At 55.2% G+C, this 17180-nt stretch overlaps 9 protein-coding genes across 9 annotated transcripts; 5 read left to right on the forward strand and 4 right to left on the reverse strand.

Moving 5' to 3' along the window:
- Positions 1-920: 920 nt before the first annotated feature.
- HMPREF1541_11115 (uncharacterized protein) lies at positions 921-2697 on the forward strand (the record flags this gene model as incomplete). The annotated part of the gene is made up of 4 exons (XM_008715784.1): positions 921-1199; positions 1246-1401; positions 1448-1532; positions 1583-2697. 4 exons carry the CDS (start codon positions 921-923, stop codon positions 2695-2697), a joined length of 1635 nt encoding a protein of 544 aa, XP_008714006.1.
- A 764-nt stretch (positions 2698-3461) lies between these two features.
- On the forward strand, positions 3462-4295 carry HMPREF1541_11116 (uncharacterized protein; the record flags this gene model as incomplete). Its single annotated transcript, XM_008715785.1, has 2 exons — positions 3462-3531; positions 3580-4295. 2 exons carry the CDS (start codon positions 3462-3464, stop codon positions 4293-4295), a joined length of 786 nt encoding a protein of 261 aa, XP_008714007.1.
- Positions 4296-4579: 284 nt separating this feature from the next.
- HMPREF1541_11117 (uncharacterized protein) lies at positions 4580-5524 on the reverse strand (the record flags this gene model as incomplete). The annotated part of the gene is made up of 1 exon (XM_008715786.1): positions 4580-5524. One exon carries the CDS (start codon positions 5522-5524, stop codon positions 4580-4582), a length of 945 nt encoding a protein of 314 aa, XP_008714008.1.
- A 1731-nt stretch (positions 5525-7255) lies between these two features.
- Positions 7256-9689, reverse strand: HMPREF1541_11118 (uncharacterized protein; the record flags this gene model as incomplete). Its single annotated transcript, XM_008715787.1, has 2 exons — positions 7256-9505; positions 9558-9689. 2 exons carry the CDS (start codon positions 9687-9689, stop codon positions 7256-7258), a joined length of 2382 nt encoding a protein of 793 aa, XP_008714009.1.
- Positions 9690-9940: 251 nt separating this feature from the next.
- Positions 9941-11605, forward strand: HMPREF1541_11119 (uncharacterized protein; the record flags this gene model as incomplete). Its single annotated transcript, XM_008715788.1, has 1 exon — positions 9941-11605. One exon carries the CDS (start codon positions 9941-9943, stop codon positions 11603-11605), a length of 1665 nt encoding a protein of 554 aa, XP_008714010.1.
- A 426-nt stretch (positions 11606-12031) lies between these two features.
- Positions 12032-12784, forward strand: HMPREF1541_11120 (uncharacterized protein; the record flags this gene model as incomplete). Its single annotated transcript, XM_008715789.1, has 1 exon — positions 12032-12784. The coding sequence occupies one exon, from the start codon at positions 12032-12034 to the stop codon at positions 12782-12784; it is 753 nt and encodes a 250-aa protein (XP_008714011.1).
- An 82-nt stretch (positions 12785-12866) lies between these two features.
- HMPREF1541_11121 (uncharacterized protein) lies at positions 12867-13302 on the reverse strand (the record flags this gene model as incomplete). Its single annotated transcript, XM_008715790.1, has 3 exons — positions 12867-13022; positions 13069-13179; positions 13228-13302. 3 exons carry the CDS (start codon positions 13300-13302, stop codon positions 12867-12869), a joined length of 342 nt encoding a protein of 113 aa, XP_008714012.1.
- A 543-nt stretch (positions 13303-13845) lies between these two features.
- HMPREF1541_11122 (urease accessory protein UreG) lies at positions 13846-14694 on the forward strand (the record flags this gene model as incomplete). Its single annotated transcript, XM_008715791.1, has 1 exon — positions 13846-14694. The coding sequence occupies one exon, from the start codon at positions 13846-13848 to the stop codon at positions 14692-14694; it is 849 nt and encodes a 282-aa protein (XP_008714013.1).
- A 114-nt stretch (positions 14695-14808) lies between these two features.
- HMPREF1541_11123 (uncharacterized protein) lies at positions 14809-16918 on the reverse strand (the record flags this gene model as incomplete). Its single annotated transcript, XM_008715792.1, has 2 exons — positions 14809-16569; positions 16616-16918. 2 exons carry the CDS (start codon positions 16916-16918, stop codon positions 14809-14811), a joined length of 2064 nt encoding a protein of 687 aa, XP_008714014.1.
- Between the last annotated feature and the right edge of the window lie 262 nt (positions 16919-17180).

The raw sequence follows: 17180 nt of genomic DNA on the forward strand, positions 1-17180 counted from the left end.
TAGCGGAGCTGTGCAAAGCAAGCTTCTGAAGTGGCAGTGGCGGTTCAGTGGAAGATGGGCGGTGCTTTGCGACTACGCCACCGTATCAAGACGGGTATGTGAAAGGATCGTGGACTGAACTCCAAGCGTCGTGGCTCAAGGCCTTGGTAAGCAAAACATGCGCGGTAACAGAGCCTGAGTAGATGATGCTCCATTTCGGGATTGGCGGTATCGGATGTTTGTATCGTGTATGAGTATCGGGTATCGTATGGCATCCTCTGCCAAGCAAAACAGCCACCACCACCACCAGCATCGACGTCGCATTGACTCCAGCTCTGAGGATCGAGGCTCGAGGCTCGAATCTTGGAAAGATTTCGATCATGGAGAATTTGTGCTGCATGCATCATGCCCATGTTTCCAATCATCAAGCTCGAGACGGGCAAGCTCGTTTGCCAATGCAACAGCCCGCTCTTGTTCGGCGTGGCAGACATCGTTTAGTCCGTTTAGTCCGCCAAGCACGTGCACAGCGAGCCAGAAATAAACCATAGACCCGCTTGGGTTGTCTCCTGCTCCTGTTGGGCTTCACCTTGGCGCTGCAATGACGGCGCCCCGAGATTGCAGGCTGTCGCGTTGCGGGAGAGAGCGACGATCATAGCGGAGGGCTGGGCGATGACGCCAGTCCCACCCAATTCCGCTCTTATGCTAACCACTTTGGATTGTATGCGCCGCTGCCCAGACTGCCTTTGCCAGTTAGGAGTAATGGCTCTATTTCACTAGGGCTGTGCTCTCCACTGAGTAACTGTCAGGTACGATCAAAGCCTTGCTGGAGTCGACTTGGGGTAGCAACCACAACATTCAGGTCCTGAAACAACTCAGATATAAGTACCCTATCCATCCCAGCCCCTTGGCCAGGTAGCCAGATACTTGACCAAATACAAATCATGGCACATTCACTTTTCAGAACACTCGCTGTCATTTCTGCTGCGACGGCAGCTCTCGCGCAGCTGCCAGCGAACGTCACAGACCAAGAGACAATTGACCTCAGTGATGGCCGAACTGTCCGCTATAAGGAGCCAAAGCTTTGTGAGACCACCGACGGTGTCAAGTCTTATGCTGGCTACCTCGACATTGCCGAAGACAAGCACGTCTTTTTCTGGTTCTTCGAGTCCAGGAATGATCCCAGTACGGATCCTACCACACTATGGTTGAATGGAGGACCAGTAAGAGCCCCGAGGTCTTCTTCATGACTTACTCTGATGCAAGCAGGGCGCCGACTCCATGGGTGGTCTCTTTGACGAAATCGGGCCCTGCAGCTTGAATGAAAACCTTGAGACTGAGCTCAGAACAACTTCTTGGAACTCGCTTTCCAATCTCTTCATCCTGAGTCAGCCCATCGGTATTGGGTTTTCTTATGCCGATACAGTAAGTAGGGAATTCCAATGCGGAAAACTCGTCTAAGTCGGTGCAGCTCGAAACGCCATTCCCAATCGATCCTACCAATCCGGAGGAACTGGTTCCCGCAAGACTCGCAAACGCGGACTACAGGGCAGTCAGTGAGTAAATAGAGTCTTCCAAACCTTACGGTTGCTAATATTCTTCCTAGACTCAACAGAGCTTGCTGGTGAAGATATGTGGCACGCCGTACGCACGCTGTACGAAGCGCTGCCCGAGATGGCTCCCGACGTCAAGTCGAAAACGCTACACATGGGCGCCCAATCCTACGGCGGCCATTGGGGACCACACTTCTTCAACAGATTCAGGAAAGAGACCGAGGCCCTTGGCGAAGACGCACCTTTCGAGATAGGCTCCCTTATGGTTGTCAACGGCCTCGTCGACGCCATGCTTCAGTGGCCGTCCTTTCCCCAGTTCTCGGCACACAACACTCACGGTGTACATCCTGACCCTATGGTAACAATGGCAATGGAGTTCTCGCTTGTCATGAAGGATGTCGGTTGCCTTGCCAAGCTCGAGCAGTGCGAGGCGATTTGGGATGGCGGCTTGTCGCTCACGGCGGGAAACACGTGCAACGATGCAAGTGTGGCGTGCCGAAATGGAGTCGAGTTTCCGTTCCAGGCATACACAGACACCCATAACTACGATGTCCGCGCCGTGGGCGCGGGCAAGGAAGGCGAAGGCGAGCCACTTCCTCCTGCTATATACGCGCCATGGCTCAACACGGCCGAAGTCCAACAAGCTCTCGGTGTTGAGCTCAACTACACCTACACCAGCTCGAACGCTGCTGGCGAGGTATTGGCTGCGTTTGCCCCCACAGGAGACTTCGCGAGGTCGTACCGGAAGGATCTGGAAGAGCTGTTGGAAGCGGGTGTGCGAGTGTCGCTCTGGCATGGGGATGCCGACTGGGTCTGCAACTGGTTCGGTGGCGAGGTGCTGTCACTGGGCACAAACTACACCAATGCTGAAAAGTTTGCATCTGCTGGATATGAAAGCTTGATGGTCGACGGCAAGCACTATGGCGACACCCGAGAGTATGGCAACTTTGCATTCACCCGAGTGTTCGACGCGGGACATGCAATGCCCTTCTACCAACCTGAAGCTGCGTACGCCATGTTTGAGCGTGTTATTACGGGCAAGGACTTGGCGAGTGGTGAGCACGACATCAAAGACGATTATGCCACCAGCGGACCGGCGAACTCCACGTATAGCCAAGTTGCTGAGAAGAGGAAGAGGTCGCTCAACAGTGCAAAATTCCGGATTTAGATGTACCAGATGTTTGGTCGGGTCAAGCAAGGAGTTCGAGGATCAGGGGAAAGGGAGAAAATGCCTGACATAAATTAGCGCAGCTCATTGGTGAGCCTCGCTCAGCCTTCGCGGTAGATCCATAGACCCCAGTGTCTTGGCGAATGTTACACGCTTCACTATGAACAACATCTCCTTCTTCACTCTTCATCACTGCTTATGCAGAGCGACAGCCATCTCACGGCACACTCGCCCTGTCTCTGAGATGCGTCAACAACAACTTGCTCTCTAGCCGCCATTCTGAGATCGGAAGTTCGTCGCTCCGTCGAACGCCACGCGCAAGACCGGCTACCGGCCAAACTGTCGCAGCCATGTTTCGAGTCCTCGGCTACTCCACCCGGCGTCTCCCTCTCCCCTTTCTGGCGTCACTCTTCCCTTTTTGGTCTCATGCCTTTCACTCTGCTACATAGCCCGCTTCAACCAGGCATATACCCGAACACTTGGAACTTCACCAACGTCTTCGCCCGCAAGCTTGATCACCCTTTCATCATGCATCGTCTTGGTGGGCGTACAAGAGACCATGAATGCCCAGTCCCGCGCTTCCCGTTTCCCTCTTCCCTCCCCCAGAACTGCTTCTCGAAATCTTCTCACCACGAGCTTTCTCATCTCCTCGTGTCTTTTGTTCATTCGTCGCCGGCCGACCGTTTACATTCATTTGCAGCAATACCCTTTGCCCATTACCTCTTGCTACTAGCCTTTAGTCATTTTCCACCCCAATCAGCATAATGCAGCTTTCCCTCACAACTACCCTTCTTGCCCTCTTGGCCCTTTCGTCTGCCCTGCCCACTCCTCAAGGTACTTCCAGTCACGCCTCCAGCCTGACACAAAAGCTAATCTTGATAGATGGCATTGCCACTGAGTTCCCGGAGCCCGCTATGACTGTTGGCGGTACCGTCACTGCATTCGAGAACCGCCCGGACATGGGCACCAAGGCCCGCGCCAAGCGTGATGTTCGCATCTCCAAGCGTCAGGTCGACGTGGCTCAACCCGCCATGACTGTCGGCGGGCAGATCACCCCATTCCAGAACCGGCCTGATATGGGTACCAAAAACAAGGCGAAGCGCCAGGTAGATGTCGCCCAGCCGGCCATGACTGTTGGTGGACAGATTACGCCCTTCCAAAACCGCCCGGATATGGGCACCAAGGCCAAACGTCAAGTCGATGTCGCCCAGCCGGCCATGACTGTTGGTGGGCAGATCACTCCCTTCCAAAACCGCCCGGATATGGGAACTAAGGCCAAGCGGGACGTCCGTATCAGCAAGCGTCAGGTGGATGTTGCGCAGCCGGCCATGACCGTTGGCGGCCAGATTACCCCATTCCAAAATCGCCCTGATATGGGCACCAAGGCCAAACGTCAAGTCGATGTCGCCCAGCCGGCCATGACCGTCGGTGGACAGATCACTCCCTTCCAGAACCGCCCTGACATGGGCACAAAGGCCAAGCGGGATGTTCGCGTCAGCAAGCGTCAGGTAGACGTCGCGCAGCCTGCTATGACCGTTGGGGGACAGATCACCCCGTTCCAGAACCGTCCGGACATGGGCACTAAGGCGAAGAACTAAGCAGTCGCCTTCGATGGCTAGTTCGTGCCGATTAGAGGATGACGCTTGTATGCTTTCGTTGATGGACAGGCGGATGGGTATGATAGAATAGTTGCATGAGGCTGGTTTGGATTGGATCAGGGCTAGAGAGGATATAGCAACACTATTTGTGCTCGCACATGTAAATCAATGACACACACGGGTTGTAAAAGCATCACTGCCGTCGCCACCGTCTCCTCCTTTCTACGCTGCAAGATCCTGCCTCTTGTCAGGATAAATTCAATCTGCCTTAACTTTTTCCTTCCCTAACCATCCCGCCGCAACCTCTCCTCCACAACACAATAACTCAGCACCACCCCCAGCAACAACGTCTGATCCACCTCACCGCAGCTGCGACCCTCATCCCTCATTCCCAACCCCGACGGTGCCCCTGCCTCATCCAGCACCGAATCCTTCCTAACCCTCAGCCTCCCCCGCTTCTTCACGCTCTTCAACCCGTTACTCTCAAACAGCGCGACAATTGTGCCCGTCGCGTCGTCCACGAGCTTCCAGTTCGCCATGCTGAGCCGGCGGTAGAAGGCGGCGGCGGCGCTGGCACTCTCCAGGCCCGAGCCGACGTGGTGCGTGCGCTTCCAGGTTAGGTGGCGGCCGGAGAGTGGTGATTGGGAAACGGAGATCGTGCTGGGAGGGATTGGGGCCTTGTAGTTGGTCATGGAGGGGCTGAATTGGCCGCAGCCGTCGCTTTTCCTTAGTCCATCAGTAGTAGCCGGGTGGTTCGAAGGAAGATCACGGGTGAAGGGGCTGTCGTAGTGTCTGGGGTGGTGCAGCGCGTCGACGGGCGGTAGACTGAAGCTGTACCGCCCTTTCGACAGATTCTCCTGCTTCATCTTCTCCCAGTGCACGCCCTCGGAGCTGGCTGGGTCACCGAAAGCAAGCCCGATAGTGCGGCCTGTGTTGCGGAAGTGTGCGGTGGCGATGATGGGACCCTGCTTGCCCGCCGCCGTGGAGAGTCTGCGGCCGTCGGCGTTGGCGGCAGCGTCGAGGCCGGTGGGTTGGATGACATGTAGCGTTACGTCCGGCTTGTTCGTCTTGCCCTTGTAGAGAGCGGGGCTGGCGAAGAAGAGCGGCGTGTGCGCGGCATCAGACTCGCAGATTATGAGGCGCGAGGCTGAGGAGGGGGCGTGGTAGACGCCGTAGTCGTGCCATGCGCTGTCGTCGGTGGCGGTGATAGTCGCGCTAAAGTCAGTCATGATGCTCAGGAAAGTCGAGTTGGTCCACGATGTCTGGCGTTAGGTTCCGCCTGCCCACCGGCGCAGCATCTTGATATATATCTATTCATATAACCATCGTATTCGCTGCGCATAGCTAGATGCAGCCACGAGACAACGAGGTCCTGCGGCCTTGAAGGTTCATTTTCGCGCAATGCAAACCATTCTGGCCTAGTCTATACCAAAAGGACCGCCAAGCATAGTTGACGAGGAGGACATGGTGCTTCCTAGCAAGTGAGAGGACGCCAAAGCTCGTGTCCCATCGGCTGTTAGGATACGTCGTCGCTCAAAACCTGGACAAGCCGGAGTTGGGCTTCAAATAACGTGTGAGGAGTCATGTGGTGCTAGGTGTACCTTTGCCTCAGCTGCACTGCCATAGACGGCATGTGCGGTTGGAGGCGTGTGAAGGTAAGAGAGTGGCTAAGAACAAGCATCTTTCAAGGCTGCCCCGCTACGGGCTGCCCCTGAGAAATTTCGCTTGACCGTCGATGCAGGTCATCGTCTCCTCACTCTCTGGGCATCTTAAGTGTCGGCATCCCAACCCCATGCGAAAATAACACTGGACTTGACATGACTATGCAGGCCCGTTGCTCGCGAGAAACAGCTCGATTGTTCTAGCTATTGCACTCGTTGCCGTTCTGCGTATTCCAGTCTTCACATCTCTCGAGGAGTCTGATACTCCATGTCAACGTTCACTATAACATCGGCCAGAAAGACAAGCGCAGGAAGATATCCCGGCAGCAACATTGTTGACCTGGGCTTTTACAGATGGCAGTACTGCCAGGAGCAGCCATGGCAGTCCCATCTTCGTTGCTGCGCTCGGTGGAGTTTGGGAGGGCAGCAGGAACATCGGTCATGCAGCACGATTGAGTGCTCCAATTTGCAACATGTACTGTACGAGCGAGACTGGGCGAACCTTGATCCCCTCCTCGCCGTTGCCGTTCCTGAATGGTGCGTGCCCTGATCAGAAAGTTTCTCCCGTTCGTTCCTGGCGCGGCTTCTGAGGCCGCTTGACATGCGTACATAATAGACACGCGACTCTGTTCTGCCCTCTACCGGTCGGTAGCATGTGACAAAGTATCGCGGGATCGAATGGAGGTCGGCGCTGAATAGCCTATCCTTACGACTAGCACTCCAATGGCTCAAACAAGCAGTTACTGAAGCACAACTGCGAGATCCCGACTAACACTATGCCCGGGGTCAGGTTTTGGCTTTGGCTTCGACATGGGCCACCGGAAGCTCCCGTGGGTGGGAACACTATCAGGCAAGTTAGTACCTCTGCCGCAATGGTTCGTACCAATATGGTTTGTTGATATATCATATGGTGGGCCTAGATCCTGATCGTTCTACTCCCTCGGGACCGTGGAGTATGGCAGCGTCGACATTTGCCTGGGTGCAACCATGGTGCTCCCATACCCACTTATCTTCATCCAACGTAATTTGGGCTTTGTCAATCGTTGCTTCGTGGCCAGGCGACTTCTTCAAGCGGGAGACATGTGTTGGCGACGGCCTGTCTCCCCGATCAAAAGCCCAAGAGGCAATCGCATGTTCAGTGCCTGGAACCAGTCTTGCTTGGAAGTGGGACATAATCAAGAAAACCAGATATCCATGTCAAGCACAGGAGCAATATTGGATGTTAAGGCTTTCGTCTATTCGTGAGTCTTACCGCTGATATGCGTCTTCGTGATCCTGAATGGGAAAGTTCTGCAAGCACTACAAATTCTCCACGACCCTCGCCTCTCTCGGCCAAACTCGCTTGTACAAGCTGACAGCCACGGCATCTAAGGGATTGATTTTGCCGTCGAACGTCGCCTTGAAGTACCCATGTGTGCCAAGTGGCTCTTTGATGAATCCCTGTCTGCCGCGCTTAGTCCACAAGGGCAGCGCAGCAAACCACCTGACGTCCTCGCGGTTGAAGAACATGTAGCGCACCGTGACCAGTTTCTTATGAATCTTGAAGGGATGACCGCTCAAAATGATACGTTTGGCAATGACGCGAGAAGTGGACGGAGCGATGGTAGTCGCCGAGCCAACGAGCTCAAGGTCGGATGCTTTCGTCTCGGCAGTGATTCTGCCGGGTGTGTCGGAGGGACCAGGTCTGGGCCGAAAGACTAGTACAGGCACAGATCCCCACGTGACAGGGCCAGTGAAGCTGGCGATAGCGCTTGTCCCAGGATGGAGAAAGCGCGACGACTTATGAACATCGTTGGGCGTCTGCCCAGACGCTGAGAAGGTAGGGTTGATCACAAGCCGGCGGTGGCCAATTTGCACCAGAAGATCGTCCTTGGATTTGATCGGCAGCTCGGCTTCGGCACGCAGTGTCATGCTGAGGTTGATCACTGATCGTTTATGCTCATGTCGTAGCAGGGAAAACATCGATGATGGGCGAGTATGGAAGGCTGGAACGTCGGCAAGCACAACTTCCACACGAGTGCCAGCGGGTATCGGAGCAGTTAGAGCCTCCTTCTTCGCAGTATTGTTAGACCTTTTATAATCTGCGATGTGAAGCAAGCGATCGTACTCGGCTGGTTGGTAAGGCTTATCCTCGGCGGTATTCCATTCACTGGTTCTCAAGCTTTTCAATCCTCGATATTTGGCCAAACGCTCGCGTGCGAGGACGCCAGGGTGGAGCTCAATCTCATCCGGAAACTCCAAGTCTTCTTCAGCCTCCTTTCTGCGTGACCGGTACTCTTGGAGCTGCTGAGCTTCTTCCTCCTCATCCGCATCGACGTGCATTTCTGATTCCGGATATTCGGTAGGAGCGGCTTCGGTCGCAGCGACCGGTGCCACATAGCCGTCTTCCGGGTTGGTGGCGGTCTCGGAAGCCATCTCAATATCGCCCTGCTCGTCTTCTTCCCAGCCATCTTCTGAATCGCTCACATCTTCCAGGAACCATGCTGACTGGTAGTCTGATGTACCCTTGGGCAGCTTCTTGGGCTTAGCTGGCATGTGTGAATTGTCGTCGGAAAAGTAGTGGTGATCATCCAGGAGTACACCCTTCTTCTCTTCAGCCTCGGCATGGTTCAGTGCGGTGATGTCTGTCATCTCAGCCGACTCTGGAGCGTACTCGTCGAGGTTATCCTGATCGGCCGACGGTCCCCACTCCGCAAGTGTCTCTTCAACAGCCATTTCATCTGCTTTCCGCTTGTGGCTTTGACTCGGCAGCTGCCTCACAGTGCTAATTCTATAATCCCCGTAGCCCGAAAGATGTACTAGTCGATCTGGATTGAATGCCCGTCCTCTAACGATACCAGAGATGGTTGCAGTTCTGGAACCGGCACCGTCAGTGGCCTCGGTCCATACTGCATCTTCCACAAGCATCCAGCTTCTGTCGTCTCGCCACCGAACACCTTTTGTCGAAGCGGTGCAGAGTGTCCGAACGAGGTTTGCGCAATCTGATTTGCTATCCAGACTGGAAATCTTGTCAAGTGATGGTAGATAATGGCCAAGTGCCATCTTCATTTCCACCAGGTGCCGTGATCGCTTAGCGGCCGGAACAGCTTGTTCAAACCCTTGGACGACGGCCGCGAAACTGGTGATGCCTTGGCCTTCTACGCTCTTCAGGAGTATATCCACGTCGGCTTCATATGTTTGGTCAGGCGTCATGACAAAAAGCACCCAGTCGGCCAGCTTGCAAACATCTGCAGCATTGAATACGTCGAATTTAGCTGGAAGGTATAGCAGGTTGCGTCTGAATCTCTCAACTTTTGCCCGTGTCGTGCCATCTTCGGAGGGCTTGATATTGAGGTCCACTCCTTGGTTCAATTGGTCGATAGTGGACTGAACATTGACCTCTCGTGACAGAGGTACGACAGCCACATGCTTTGGTGCACCTGATATACCATGAAAAATACGCGACTCGTCCTCCTGTTTCTCTTTATGGTTTATCCGGGACTGCTTCGCCTGGTTCTTGCGGGCAAGTTTCGACATAACCTGCTGGTAAGGCGTTCTGCGTTTGCCTCGCTCTTCGGGTGCATTCGCAACCTTTCCTACGACTGGTTAGCGGCAACATAACCGCATATTTGTGCCACTCACCTTTGGCGGCGTCCTTCAGCGCCGATTTGGAGGCAAACTTGGACTTGAACGCTTTGTGCTCGGTCTTGGTCGTGCTCCGGTGGTGGTGCGTCTGTCCGGTGATCGGACCCATTGCTGCCGTTCCAGCGCTCTTAGTCCGAAAAGGAAGTGACATGTTGCGAGTGCTGGTGATGGTGGTTTAGAAATGTTGCAGTCTGTAGTGGGGTTCCTCGCCAAGTTTTTTGGGCAGTAAATTTTTGGATTTTGCGGAGTTGGAGACGCGGACACCGCAGACCATCCTCGCCATTCTTCACACCACGCCTACACCAGCCTTTGAGCGCCGGAACGATGGCCGAAGTACTGGAGCGCGCAGACAGCACCGGCATGGAGCGACTTGTTGAGAATGGCGACGGTCAGCTCACCATTAAGAATCTACAACGGCCGCAAAAAAGAGGCCCGACGGCGATCCTGTCAGCGGAGGACAAGGAGAACCAGAAGCGAGTTGCTGAGGCTCGAAAGAAATATGGACGTGGTATGCCCGTTCGTGTGAATCAAGTGAAAGACAAAAAGCTGCGAGCAAATCTCAAGAGAATCGAATCCAAGTATAAGGACGCCGTGCTCAGTGCCAAAGATGCGGAGATTCTGTACGAGAATGAGGAGGGTTTCTTGCAGCCGGAGTCAGAACTCGAGAAGACATACAAGATTCAGCAGAGCGACATTGTCGGTGCAGTTGGTGTACAGCAGGCGAAGAAATCGGTGGACTTCAAATTGGACATGGGTCCGTACACAGCGGACTACACTCGGAACGGACGCAGCCTGCTCCTCGCCGGTCGTAAAGGTCATGTCGCTACTTGCGAGTGGCGAGACGGTCGGCCTGGGTGCGAATTGAACCTCAACGAAACCATCAGAGACGCGAAGTGGTTGCACAACGACCAATATTTTGCGGTGGCCCAGAAAAAGTATACTTACATTTACGACCACGCAGGAGTCGAGATACACTGCCTGAAGAAGTATGTCGAGACAAGCCATCTCGAGTTTCTGCCTTACCACTTTCTACTCGCTGGTATCGAGAACAGCGGGTTCTTGCGATACACCGACACTTCGACGGGACAGATCGTGGCTGAACATCCAACACGAAAAGGTGCACCCACCGCCATGGCCCAGAATCCATGGAACGCAATTATACACGTCGGACACCAGAATGGCACCGTGTCACTCTGGTCACCAAACTCTACAACACCGCTGGTCAAAATGCAGACCAATTTTGGACCCGTTCGCTCCATTGGTATTGATCGATCGGGTCACTACATGCTCGCCGGAGGCCAGGACCTGCGTTTGAAGTTGTGGGACATTCGAGCATTGAAAGAAGTGCATTCGTACAGCACGAGGCAGCCTGCGAGCAGCATATCGATTTCGGATCGTGGGCTCGCTGCCGTGGGTGCTGGAACCGGGGTTACCATTTGGAAAGACCTGTTCACCCACTCCTCCGGTGATGTTTCGAAAGTGCAATCTCCGTACCTGAGTTGGGGTGAGCAGGGTGTGCCCATCTCGCGCGTCGAATTTTGTCCGTTTGATGATATACTTGGCGTCTCTCATTCCCGAGGATTCTCGTCAATCATTGTGCCGGGCGCTGGTGAGGCCAACTACGACGCACTTGAAGCCAATCCGTACGAGACCAAGAAGCAACGACAGGAAGGCGAGGTCAAGTCTTTGCTCAACAAGCTTCAGCCAGAGACGATTGCCTTGGACCCAAACTTTATTGGTTCGCTGGACCTCCGCTCTCATGAGCAGAGAATGCGGGAGAAAGACCTAGACTCGCCAGTGGTTGACCCGCTGGCGAAATTGAAAGAGCGCAACCGGGGCCGGGGCAAGAACAGTGCGCTGAGGCGACATCTGCGGAAGAAGGGAGGGAAGAACATCATTGACGAGAAACGAGTCAGAATGGAGGAAATGAAGAAGGAGAAGGTGGAAAGAGGGAAGGCCAAGACGCGAGAAGAACAGGTCGAACTCGGCCCTGCATTGGCCAGGTTCGTTGGTAAAAGGCCTTGAGTAGTACCAGGCAGCTGAAATACCCGTTGCTTGTATCCACCCACGCTTTGCTTTCGTAGGCGGTGTTGGTCCCGTGTTGTATCCCGTGCCGGGCCTTCTTCACAGTCGGTCAGCTGATAGCAGAGTCAGACAAGGAGGTCTGAGGGAGGTCAAGCGCGACTCGAAGGGAGTGAATGCCTGTGAGTCGTTGGAGGTGCCAAGGATGCTTGAAATTGACTGACGCTGATTGGCTGCTGCAAACAGCCGAGCCATTCTTTGCGACTCCAACATTTCGGAACTGCGGCCATGTCATAACCCTACGCTTTCTAATCGCTATATCACCAGTTCCTTCCTTCCAACCCTATACCGTTCCTTGCTCTCTTCTCGCGCCAGCTTGCAAGGACTACAGTCAATCATCGAAGCTCTGTACCGCTCGCACTCATCAACATGGTCGGTCGAAAGCTGGTGCCCAGCACAACGTCATCCGCCACCTTCTTCCGAGCACTCGCCATCGCCTCCGTCGCGCGATCATGCCCTCACACGTTGCGAAACTTCACTTCATCATGCAGTCGGTCGCAGTCATCGAAGCGCGAACTGTACACTGCGCCGTCGTACCAGCCGCACAGTATGCCGACAGACTTGCCCATGATCCCTCGAAACATAGATGCTCCCGAAACTACTTTGACCGGCCCACGCTCACGGCGGAGTAACCTCGATTCCAAGGTCGAATCCGAGTCTTCGAGTCCACAAACAACCGGTCCCTCAAAACATACGTCGAGCGAGACAGTCACTGAAACGGAAGCACAACAATCCAAGCCTGTCGCAGAACAGAAAACCGAAAAACCGAAGCGTCGCAGCAAGTTGAAGGCTCGAAAGGCTGCAATGAAGATATCTGCACCCGCCGTCGAGCACCTACGCGAACTCATCGACCAGCCCAACCCGCAGATGATCAGAGTAGGAGTTAAGAACCGCGGCTGCTCTGGACTCGCATATCATCTGGAGTATGTGGACAAGCCAGCAGCTTTCGATGAAGTGGTGGAGCAGGATGGCGTCAAGGTCTTGATAGACAGTAAGGCGCTGTTCAGCATCATCGGCAGCGAGATGGACTGGGAAGAAGACCAGCTGAGTGCGAGGTTTGTCTTCCGAAACCCGAATATCACGGAGCAGTGCGGGTGTGGAGAATCATTCAGCGTTTCATGAGAAGAACAGAACAGAACTTGGGCGTTCAAGCGGCATTTCACTGTACAGTCCGGCGTTCTCCATGGCTCTCGTAAAGGAGAAGCTAGTATACACTCTTGGTATAATCCAGAACCCTCACATCATCAAATCGTGGGCTATTCTTCTTGACAAATGCCTGATGTGCTGGGTCCTTGAAAACATAGTAGTCTCGTTGCTCCTCGTTGCTGAATTCGACCACGAAGCCATGTGTGAAGCCTCCCTGAAGCTCGTCAGCATTCAACCACGTCGAGTCCGGGACGGCTTACCTGTGCGCCCTCGGGACTGTTGTCCCTGCCTCCAGAGGAGTTAATTATATAGGGCTCCCGTGTCTCATGATGGACACAGAGGCTTTTGAGGGCCAGCATGTCATCGCAAAACTAGTTTACTGTCAGTGGCAACCAGCCTTCGTCTCATCGTACGCATACCTCTTTCACCTGCTCCTCAGTCAAGGAGTCTTTCAGCTTGAACAGTACTAGGTGCATAACCCCGGTGGTCGTCATGGTAAGGGTGGCAACTCTATTCGACTTATCCCACAATACAAGCCGGCCAGATGTCGATACACTCTTGATATTTCTGGAATTCTTTCTGAACCACTTGCAAGATTCAGATCGGATTGACTACATGATCGGGCATTATAAGAAACTCTTGACATGACACGCGCAATTTAGGTATTAGGATACCTCTTCCGAACGCTGGCGGGGCAGTTGCGGCAGCACTGCCAATCTTGGTCGAGCCGGAACTGGCTGCCCCTCACGCAGATTGCATGTGCCTCTTGGTTGCTGTCGTGCGATCTGCAGCTGCTTTATTCAAGTAAGGAACAACCTTCATACAAGCAGAGTGCATAGTATCGAGCGTGCCACTGGACCTGCTATCACACGAAAGTTCCCACTGCATGCCCTTCCCACGCAACCCAACCAGCTTGACGGCCGTCATCCCACGCGTAAAGCAAGTCGACCGCAGTCCCGCCTCCCACCAGAGGCCTGGAAAAGACCTACAACCTTACTCCCGACACAAACCTCCGTACTCCAGATTGAACATTCACCATGACTCATACCCACGACCACAGCAACGGTGCACCGCATTCCCATGCGGGCGTGCCAGACCACGGCCACACGCACGAGCACTACACCAACGCTGGCTCATTCCTGAACCGCGAGCAACCCCTTCTCGCCGACCGTGACTTCAGCACCCGCGCCTTCACCATCGGCATCGGCGGCCCCGTGGGCTCCGGCAAGACGGCGCTGCTGCTAGAGCTGTGCCTGGCGCTGCGCGACGCCTACAACATCGCAGTCGTGACCAACGACATCTTCACGCGTGAGGACGCCGAGTTCCTGACCAAGCACGGCGCCCTAACTCCCGAGCGCATCATCGCCATCGAGACTGGTGGCTGTCCCCACGCCGCTGTGCGCGAGGATATCAGCGCCAACCTGCTAGCCCTCGAGGGCCTGCAGGCAAAGTTCAAAACCGAGTTGCTGCTTATTGAGAGTGGAGGCGATAACCTTGCGGCGAATTACTCGAGGGAGCTGGCAGATTTTATCATTTATGTCGTTGATGTGGCTGGTGGGGATAAGGTGCCGAGGAAGGGCGGGCCGGGAATCACGGGAAGTGACTTGCTGGTGATCAACAAATGTGACTTGTCGAATGCAGTGGGCGCGGATGTGGACCTTATGGAGAGGGAGGCGTTGAAGATCAGAGAAGGAGGACCGGTCGTGAGGGCGGTGGTGAAGAACGGCGTCGGAGTAAAGGAGACAGTGGACCTGATCCTCGGGGCCTGGAAGGGTACTGAAGGCTACAGCAGCGCGAAGAAGAGGTGGGATGCAGGCGGCCAGAAAGGCAGTGGCGAAAATCCAAACGTGGTGCGCTATACGAGGAATCCGAACCGATTGTCATGAAGACGAGCGGTTGTACAGCACGCTCCAGTGATGTAGATTGCTGCGGCTCCTTCAAGATGCCGACGAACCTGTAATGCAGACACATAGACTCTATCCCCATCCTTTCAACGGAATTTATGTCTCACTCGGAAGCATTGGATTCCGCCCACGAGTCGTTGACCTCAATCCTCCCACCCGCGCATCCTCCACCGCAACCCTCACCAAGCGCTTGACCTCTGCTTTCTTCTCCCCTTCACGCCACGCCTCCCACGTCCCGAGGCCTCCATCTCCTACCAGGACTCCCGCACTAACGCCTCCACCACCGGCCGTGCTGTCCGCCACGCCCGCCAGATCCAGCGTCTCGTACCCCTCCTTCACCACCCTCTTCACCTCCCCGGCGCTCTGATGCCGCCTCCCCTTCACCAGGCCCTTCTCGCCCACCATGCCGTGGAAATGCGCGCTCACGCTCACCAGCGCATCCGCCGCACGCTCAAAGGCATCTCTCCTCTCGGTCCCCACCCCTCCTGCCTGTCCTCCTCTCCCTCTCCCCACCCCCGCCCCACCCCCAGCACTCCTCGTATACGCCTCGCGAAACCTCGGCAACAGCTCATGGCCCTCGAGCAACTTATAAAACAAGTCATCATAGTCGCCCTCACCCCTGAGGAACGCATCGCCGCGCACCAGACTCACGACCAGCGCCTCCGCGACGCCCGCGCACACCTCCTCGCGCATCCCCCGCAGCGGCAGCAGGTCCGCCGCGTACTGCGTCGCAAACTTGACGAGCGAGAGCAGCGCGCCCCACAGGTAGGCCCAGTGGTAGGCCAGGCGCGTGCCGTTGGCGGCGAGGGTGCCGAGGACGCGCAGGATGAGGGATAGCGCCGCCGAGTAGAGCGGGATGTCGAGGCGGCGGCGCAGGTTGTGGCTTAGTGTGTCGATGGCGATGTCGAGGAGCGTGGCGGCCGGAGGGCGCGGCGTGGTGACGAGTGGGAGGAAGGGGGCGCGCTGGCGGGCCAGGCGCACCGTGCTGGCGTGGGAGGTGCTGTGGCAGAGGGGGCGGGCGGTCAAGGGGTCCTCGAGGAGGAGGCGGAGGGTGAGGAGAGAGAGGGTCGCATAGGTGGCGGTGCGGGGTGATCGGTGCGCGTGGTGCGTCACGTAGGAGGTCGTGCTGAGGAAGGCAGCTAGCGGGGTTTCGCTGCTGGCTGCGGTGTTGGGGCTCGGGGCGTTCACTAGTGCAGATGCGAAGATTTTGTTGGCGTGTACAAAGGTGTAGGTGGAGAGGAGTGCAGCGGCGAGAGGTGACGGGAGTGCATTAAAGAGTGCTTTCGCTTCGTCTTCGCTCGGGGGTGGGGGTTTGCGAGCGTCTGGAGAGAGCGATCTTAATCCCACATATGAGAGCGCCGAAGAAATGGTAAGCGATGCGGCCGCGTCATCTTGAATGGCGGTGTATTCGTCACGGATGGCCTTGCACGAGCCGGCAAAGGACGCAACAAGTAGGCGGATCGTGGATTCGTCGACGAAGTCTTCCAGGCGCGTTTGGTAAGGGTTTTGCTGCTCGAATTTATTGTAGTTTGCTAAACACCCTAGAAGGATATATGACTGGTAAGCGGATTCGGGAGCATCGTGGACGTATTTCATCAAGGCTGGGAAGAGATCTCGGTACATGAAGTAGCTGATAAGGCTGGTCTGGAATGCTCCGGCCACCATAACCGTAGCAGCTGTCACGGCTTTGGAACGGAGATCGAGGTTGGGCGACTGCCTGATGATCGCATCTAGGCTGTTGACCAGATCCGAAACCAGCTTGTCGATGGATCCGAGCCCACCGAGCACCTCAATGATGTCGGTACTAGGGTTCATGTATCGCTTGGTGAAGACGGCACTGAGAAAACCTGCCAGATTCTCGGTTGGTGAGTGGTGGTGCGGCGGGGTGTTCGGTTTAACCTACATCGAGTGCATTTTCGTTTCTTGGAGAGACGCCCGATCCTGCTTCTGATATAGAGCGCTGGAAAAAGGCCTGTGTCTGGACATGGCAGTGGATGATTTCGCTAGCAGTGAATGGTTCGAGAATTTCATACAGCCGTTGCTTGTCCGGCTTGAGAAGGAAGAATTCTCGCCAGAATCCTTCTAATGGAATTGGATCTTCGATACTGTCGTCGTTGGGAAGGACATTGAACAGATGCAGGTAGAGTTGCACGATTTTCGGCTCGAATGAATCTGGCCGCAGTTGTTGGGTCAAGGGCGAGTCCATGTCGCAGAGAGCTTGAATTCGGGCTACTGCTCAAATGAACATTTCGGTGGCTGTGTCGACAATGCGCCTAGCCGGCAAAGCTGGAAGAGTTCGACTGATATGCTCCGAGTGGGAGGAGGGACCTGGGGTGTGTGAAAACGACGGATCAGGCAGTGAATGACATGAGATGATGTTGAAAAGCGTCTTGGCATTGCTGTGCCAGCATTACCACGAGGCTACGAGCAAATGATAGTGGTTCGATAATTGCCCTTTAAGTTACTTG

The sequence above is a fragment of the Cyphellophora europaea genome (genome assembly GCF_000365145.1).
Source record: "Cyphellophora europaea CBS 101466 unplaced genomic scaffold supercont1.17, whole genome shotgun sequence".
In the NCBI taxonomy this organism is placed as follows: Eukaryota; Fungi; Ascomycota; class Eurotiomycetes; order Chaetothyriales; family Cyphellophoraceae; genus Cyphellophora; species Cyphellophora europaea.